This window comes from Spinacia oleracea, chromosome 5 (assembly GCF_020520425.1).
Source record: "Spinacia oleracea cultivar Varoflay chromosome 5, BTI_SOV_V1, whole genome shotgun sequence".
Lineage (NCBI taxonomy): Eukaryota > Viridiplantae > Streptophyta > Magnoliopsida > Caryophyllales > Amaranthaceae > Spinacia > Spinacia oleracea.
Window position 1 is genome coordinate 54796272 of NC_079491.1, and position 8176 is coordinate 54804447.

General features: G+C 32.3%; 1 protein-coding gene across 1 annotated transcript; it reads left to right on the forward strand.

Moving 5' to 3' along the window:
- Window positions 1-1633: 1633 nt before the first annotated feature.
- LOC110798175 (uncharacterized) lies at window positions 1634-7804 on the forward strand. Its single transcript, XM_022003342.2, has 5 exons — window positions 1634-1872; window positions 6147-6287; window positions 6531-6770; window positions 7242-7301; window positions 7424-7804. Exons 1-5 carry the CDS (start codon window positions 1762-1764, stop codon window positions 7526-7528), a joined length of 657 nt encoding a protein of 218 aa, XP_021859034.1. The 5' UTR covers window positions 1634-1761; the 3' UTR covers window positions 7529-7804.
- Window positions 7805-8176: the final 372 nt, after the last annotated feature.

Below are 8176 nucleotides of genomic sequence, written 5' to 3' on the forward strand. Positions count from 1 at the left end.
GCATGACTATTGTATAACTCATACGCTTCATCATCATCCTTAACTACACTATCCTCAAGTGAAACTGGTTCTTCAAAATCTGCAAAAATAATAGAACATTACCAACACAAAAAGAACAACAATAGAGCATAAAAGAAAATAATAAAGTACAGAGAAAGAACATTATAAATAAACGAACATAATAAAGTAAATGAAAAGAACATTATAAATAACAGAAAATGAACATATCATATAGAACACTTATATTAACTATGTGAAAAGAACAAGAAAAAAAATAAAAGAACAACAAAAATGACAAAAGAACAATTTGATCTGATGTGTGTAATATCAAAAGAACAACAAGCTAAAGCAAAAAAGAACAACAAGATAAAAAATAAAAGAACATAATAAAATAAAGAAAAAGAACATTATAAACAACAGAAAAGAACATATCATGTAGAACACCTATTAACAATGTGAAAAGAACAAGAAAAAAATAAAAGAACAACAAAAATGATAAAAGAACAATTTGAAATGATGTGTGTAATATCAAAAGAACAACAAGATAAAAAATAAAAGAACATAATAAAATAAAGAAAAAGAACATTATAAACAACAGAAAAGAACATATCATGTAGAACACCTATTAACAATGTGAAAAGAACAAGAAAAACATAAAAGAACAACAAAAATGATAAAAGAACAACAAAAATGATAAAAGAACAATTTGAAATGATGTGTGTAATATCAAAAGAACAACAAGCTAAAGCAAAAAAGAACAACATGTTCAATGATTATTTTCTGTATTATTACAATCAATTATTATTATTACATCACTTACAATCACTTAATACAGAACCAATATATAAAAGAACAAAACGTTAGACTAAAAGAACATATAAAATCGAAAAAAGAACAGGACTAATACCTTGACCAACAGCCACATAAGATTCTGGATCATCATCAACATCATTTTCTTTCGATTGATCCAACGCATTATTCAAATTTTCTGAAAATGTATAAGAAAATATATCATAAAATACATTAATCAGAGTAATTTCAAGTATGCAGAAATCTAATGATCAACAAAATCAAAATGAATTCAAATGATCAAATAACGAAAATCGAAATCAAAATCATCACAAACAAGTAATTCGTTTTTAAAAAATTGAAAAATTACCTTCACAAATCAGATTATCAGCTGAGGAATTCAAATTTGAAGAAGAAGAATCAATAGAATTTGAAATTGAAGTACAAAGATCAACTAAATTTTTCATTACTTTCTCTCTCCTCTTCACATTTTCTCTCTCCTCTTTATAGTTTCTCTCTCCACTTCATAGTTTCTGATTCGAAATTATAAAAAGGAAGATATATATACCAGAAAAATGGAGCGAAAAAAAAAATCAAAATAAAACAGAGCAGTCATTGTTCTTTTCTTTAACAAAAAAACAATGTTTGTTCTTTTCATTAACAAAAGAACATCGTTTGTTCTTTTCTTTCTCCAGAAACTCGCGTAACCCGCGTTTTATATATAACGCATGTCGTTTAGCCGCCAGTGCACCAATCGCACCATACACACGCCTGTATAATCGAATTTGCGGTGCGCCACCTCACGTGCAACTTGGTAATGGTACTGGTACCCTCTAGAACCTGCTCTCCCTTTCTAGAACCAACCCTTCCAAACTAGAACCATTTCTACCACTTTCTAACAATTTCTTCACTATTTTACTTCAATCCATCTGTTTTTTCATTTCTATTGAAATTACAGAGAAAATTGTAAAAATGGCGGATGAATTATCGTTGGACTTAGAGGAGCTTCGCAACCTCCAAAACATTGCTAAGAGACCTCGCGTTGTTTCTCTCATTTCCTCCGAAATTCGCAATTTAGAAAAGGTTTTTCTTCTCTTCTTCTCCATGTTTTTTTATAAATTAATTGCAATTTTTCTGTTTATTGAAGTAATTGCAATTGTTAGGGCTACTTTGATAACAATCCTGAAATTTCTTTTTTAATTTAACTTTTTATTTTTGTTTTTTGTGAACATGTATTTGATTTTTCAATTTCAATAGTTTGCTGATTAAAATTATAAAGTAAACTGCAATTGCATTGAATTTTTCTTTCGGTTACATAGATAGGTTTGGAAGTTTAATCCATAAATTTCTGTTTGTGTTCTTGAGTTGGATTTGTTATTGCCGTAATAGTTTGGTTCACAATGGATCTTAAGTTTGTAAAAAAGAAATGCCAAGTCGTGGTTATATAACACTAGATATGGTTTGCCTTTGAGTAGGACTTCGAACGGCTTCTCATGATTTAAAGTAATACTCGATTAGGTCATTTATACATCTTAAAATGTATTTTTCATGCAAGGCCTCAAACATAGGTTCCTAGCAAAATATTTTCCTTGGAGTATCAGTGAAAACGTTTTACGCCAAACCAAATGGAGCCCCATAATGGTTGATGGCTTGTGTAGTCTTTGTTGGAGTAATGGAGTCTTGGAGATGTCGGAGGTATAATTGGTGTAAGGATCAAAATAAGAGCTTAACCTTGTAGAATAATTTTAGGGAGATAAGTAGAGCTAGAGCTGCATCACCTACTCTAGATAATCTGCAAATAAAGAATGCTCTCAAATATGATTGTATTGAATTGATATATTCTTGGTTGTTCAAGGCTTTATATATAACTCACGTATGACTTGTTATGAATTCGCATTATTTGATCAGAAATCAGAGGAAGAAAGAGATATATGGTTATAAATATGATAATCTATTATAACAGAATATAGAGGACAGTTATCAAGTGACCTTATTCACTCTTAAGATATAAATAGAACTAAGATAACAATTGAATATTCTGGACACCTTTCTCTTTGCCTACCCCCCATTATTCACAGGATTTTTGAATCTCATTTCCCTTAAACTGACCAACTATCTTCATTCTCAAGCTACTGATTGTCTATTAGCAGAATTATAATGCACGACCTATAACGCCCCTCCAATTAGGCCAATTCATAACACTGTAATTAATGGAAAGGTTGGATTGTCATTTTCCTTGGGTACATACCTTCATTATGATCCTTCCAATAAGAATTTGATAAATGTGTTCTTACATTTCTAGGGGAGGAGAGATTGAATTGGAATCAATACGCTTAGGTCTTTGCCTCCCAAAGAGAAGGTTTCTGGCGCACTTTGACTTTTTTCATTGTAGGAGTAATTTAAGAAAGAGAGGTCATTAGTTACGGCCTTACGGGTAGTTAGTTAAAATGGAACAGACTTAAGAATATACGGTATTTCAATCGATGGTATGGAAAATGTAGACTTGAAGTTTGTAAAGATTTCTTTTCATATCATTGCTGCCATGTTTTCACTAAAGAAATAACTCACCGTTGTTGGTGGCAGTGGCGGATCTAAGAATTGAAGAATGGACGTACCAAAACAAGTCTTAAGACTTTTTTAAAAAATTTGGCCCAACTTTGCATGATATAATAATTTGGTCTAAATGAAGTATAAATCATTCACTTCATTTATGTTATCCAACCATTTTTTTTAATGTTTGAGCGGCTACAGCTACGATGTCTTCATTAATTCATATTTTTGTAGGTTAACTTGAAAATTATTTGTAACACACTTATACGAAGTAAAACATCGTACTATTAAAAAAATACTCCCTGCATCCCACATTATTCGTTACACTTACTTTTACACAAAGTTTTAGGTGATAAGTGATTGTTCGGTTATTAATTGTTAGTTTATCGAAAAAGTAGATGTGATAAGAGTTGGTGTAATAGTTTTTAATTGAACGAGAGAGGGGTGGAGACCAAAATTTTGTTAATTGGATGAGAGGGACAATATAATGATTGTTGAATTATTTCTAATTTGGAAGTGTAACAAGTAATGTGGGATGGATGAAAAGGAAAGTGGAGAATGTGGGACGGAGGGAGTAATATTTTATAAACGGTTAACCGACTTTAAGTAGTCTTATGACATATAATGTTATAGATTGATTCTATATATATAGTAGCATCGTATTACAAGTTTTATCCAAAAAATAGCAATTTACTCTTTTTATTTACTTAAATGGATATAAAATCCATCAAAATTGAAAGCCATATTGAAAATCAAATAGAATGGGAATACTATATATAACCATTAGAACTTTTCTTTAAAAAATATATTTGTATAAGTGAATTATTTCCCAAAAATATACAGTACTTAGTAAGTGAAAAGAACCAGAAAAACAAAAGAGGAAGCAAATTTGTTAAAAGTTAAAAAGCTAAAAAAGCTAAAAGGGTGGAAATTGATTTTGGTGGGGTTCGAACCTTGTACCTCATCACCTTATACATGCTCTTCACAAGTCTCTGCTACCAGCAAGCTAAGGTCCTTTCATTGACATATTTACCAGCGTTGAATTATATTTTATATTTTGTTTTTTTTGGATACTGTGAATGGGGGGCAACCGTACCCTTAGTACTCCCCTAGATCCGCCCCCTGTTGGTGAGAACTGAGAAGTACCTACCATCATAGCCTCATAGGTACCAAAACTGAGCCAAATTTAATGGAACCCAATTTAGAAAATTCCTGTTTTCAAATTAGTTCTGTGCTGGGGTCAACTATCTCTGGGCTAGAAGGGGTCAACTGTTCAGAGCTAGAAGTGGTTAGTCCCTAAGATTGATGGGCCACTGTTTAGAATCACTTAGGGTATGTTCTCTCCAACCGGATTCATATTAGATTCTTGAAAAAAATTTAGCCATTAGAATATCCATGATAGTCGATTGTAAATATTAATAAACATAAATGAATAAAGTAATTATTATTTTGTTCTTACATTAATAGTTGTTTATAATTACATTGATAATACTTAAGTAATAATAAATTAAGTAATGCTTACATATCATTGACAATTACTAACGTCAATGAGTAACCACAAATTATTTAAGTGTAATAAAATAAATTTGATTTATTTAATATAACAATTAACAACGTAAATAATCATAACTTATAAGACCTTATTGAAACTTAATGGATTTTATTGAAAATTTGGAACTTATAAAATCTTATTGGAACTTATAGAAACTTATAAGAACTTATTGGAACTTATAGGAGCTTATTGAAACATATTGAAACTTATACTCCCGTTGTCCCTTATTGTTTGACCCATGTATTAAAAATGTTTCTTTAAGAATTGGGTTCAGTGAAATAGAAAAGGACAAAAGTGGTGGGTCCAATATGTTTTACTCACTCTATATTTAATTAAAAGATACACTTTTCATAATTGGCCGTATTTAATTAAAAGATACATTTCCTATTTTTGGCATGTCATGGACCCCGCTTACGTTTATATTAATCTTTCTCTCCCTATTGTGGCCCCCACACTTACTCACGCCCCATATTTACTACAAAATATTCACCCACTATCAATTTCTTACAATAAATAATAACTCAATATCTCCACTTTTATCTTATTTTAATACATTCAACCCACCCTTCTAAGCTACGTGACGGTCAAACTGTATCTTTTAATTAAATTCGGAGGGTTGTGGTCCCATGTCCATTGTTAGTAAGGGCGCAATCTTTAGGGATGGACCATAACAAATGGGGCAAACAAAAAGGGTAATGGGGCAATCCTTAAGGATGGACCATAGCAAATGGGGTAAACAAAAAGGGACAGAGGGAGTAGGACCTTGTTTAACTAATAGAACCTTATATGAACGTATCTGAACAAGGTCTTAGCTTTAGAATTTTCTGGGGAATTTGGCTTGTGTTGCAGATACTATTCATGCGTTTGGAATTTTTTTATTTTTTTTAGGACGGCCATGCATTTGGACTTGCATGCGTTTGAAAGGTGGAGTTATTAGGATGGCCTTTATTGCTGTTGTTATCTTTTTCATTGGTTGTCATCTTGATACTTTACTTGAAGTATAAAAATGACCTGCCCGTCTTGTGCTATTGTGAGTTTTCAATTTTCAATTAACGTGATAGTTGAATCATTTTTTGGGCAGTTTGCATCATTTAACATTGCTTCTACACCCAGTAGATATTTCTTTTTCTTCATAAGAATCGTTGAAGGAAGATTGCTTCTCCAGTTCTTAGGCAATAAGCTATGTTTGAATTGAACGGACTCTTTACTCACCTTAGTTTTGTTTCTGACTGTCTGTGATATTTTTTCTGCATAGTTATCAAAAGACAAAGAAACTCCAGCTGCTGCCCAACACCCTACTCCAATTCCTTTAACGACGAAGGTGTCTTCCTCTCCAGCACTGACCTATTCTACGCTCTCATCTTTCAGTTGGGATCAGAACAACGATAAAGTAAAGGTGAGGATGTGAGTTTTGTTCTCAAGGTAGAAATATTTAATAAAGCTAATGCCACCTCGAAGTAGTCAATTTTTTTTGTTCTTTATTTGATTAGTCCTAGTCCTCCTACTCCGTATATGAATAGTAAATACAAGGCCTTCGGTTCAGATACACTATCGATCTCTGAACGGTGGCTCAGTGACATTCAAGCACGTGGTCGAATGTTTCTACGCTGACACTTGTATCCGTATCTGCATTTTGCAGATATACCTGTCTCTAGAGGGAGTGCAAGAAGAAAAGATGGAGAAAAACATAAAGCCAACGTCTATTGAGTTCAAGTTTCATGATATTCAGGGGAAGAACTATCATTTTGCTATCCCCAAATTAAACAAGGAGATAGTGCCAGAGGAATGCAAGGTCATAATTAAGCCTACAAGGGTTACCATCACCATGGTCAAAGCTTCTAAAGGGAACTGGCTGGATTTGCATTACAAAGAGGACAAGGTAATTATGTGTCACTACTGTAATATATACTCCCTCTATCCCCGAAATAGTAGGTAAAATAGCTTGTTTTCCAAATATTTAAAATATTCGAGGTGAATTGTCTAATTTCTGAATGCATGTTTGGCAGGTGGTATAATATAGTGATTATGTTTTAAATTTAATTTGTGAAAATGTTGATTCCAAATATTCAGTTATATTCATTCACAAATTCGATTACAATCTGTTACTGCTTTAGAAGTGTTATTTGGTAATGAAACTAAAGAATTAAAAAAAAAGTACTCCCTCTAGAGACAGGTATATCTGCTTTAGAAGTGTTATTTGGGGGTGCCCAAACATTATCATAGTGGCATGGAGTTTTCCTTGCAAAATTACAATTCAATATTTGGCAAATATGTCCTTGATCACATGCTGCCTATCCATTACCTAGAGATTGTTTCTTATTAATTTGGTTTTGTTACTCGGATTTTGCAGTTGAAGCCAAAGCTGGATAAGGAAAAAGATCCTATGGCTGGAATAATGGATCTGATGAAGGTATGAATCTAAACTTCACATTATCGTACTATTTTAGATGTAGAGTAATATAAAGCAATCCTATTGTTATGGGGTTGATTTAGTGCAGTTACCGGACTGACCTTAAATTATTTCAATTCCAGAATATGTATGAAGAAGGGGATGAAGAAATGAAGAAAACCATTGCTAAAGCTTGGACTGATGCAAGATCTGGGAAAACTGCTGATCCACTAAAGGGATATCGTTGACGACGTGCATATGCCAATTTAGGGATTCTGGTCCACTTTTGTAACAGAATACATTAGCTACCCTTTGACGTGCATAGGCCAGTTTAGGGATTCTAGTCCACTTTTGTAACAGAATACATTAGCTGCCCCTTGACCCTGATGCTACGGCATGAATTTGGTATTGCGATAGAAAGGTGGGGAAGGGTTGAATCTCTTCTATGTCTTTTGTATCCAAGACAGTTGCATGCTTTACCCTTTGAAGTTCCATACAGTATGCCCGTTCAAAGGTTTTGTCTCCCTCGAGTGTCAGTCCTAGCACTAGATACTCAACAGAAAATCAACTATACGACTCTTAGGTCTTGTTCTCTTCAATTGGATCTTATTTTCAAGTCCTATAAGTTCAGATAAGTACAGATAACGTCTTGTTCAGTTCATCTTATTTTTAAAATCATATTACTTATTTGAGATTTTATTAGATAAGATTAGGAAAAAAAAAAAAAATTGATCAAATCAGAAAAAAGTAGGTTTAGATCAAATTAGAAAAAATAAATATTAAGTAATAGATTATTATTATTATTATTATTATTATTATTATTATTATTATTATTATTATGGGCAACTTTTGTGTAAGATCGCCTTATCGAAAAGACCACTTTGATTGCTTAACTA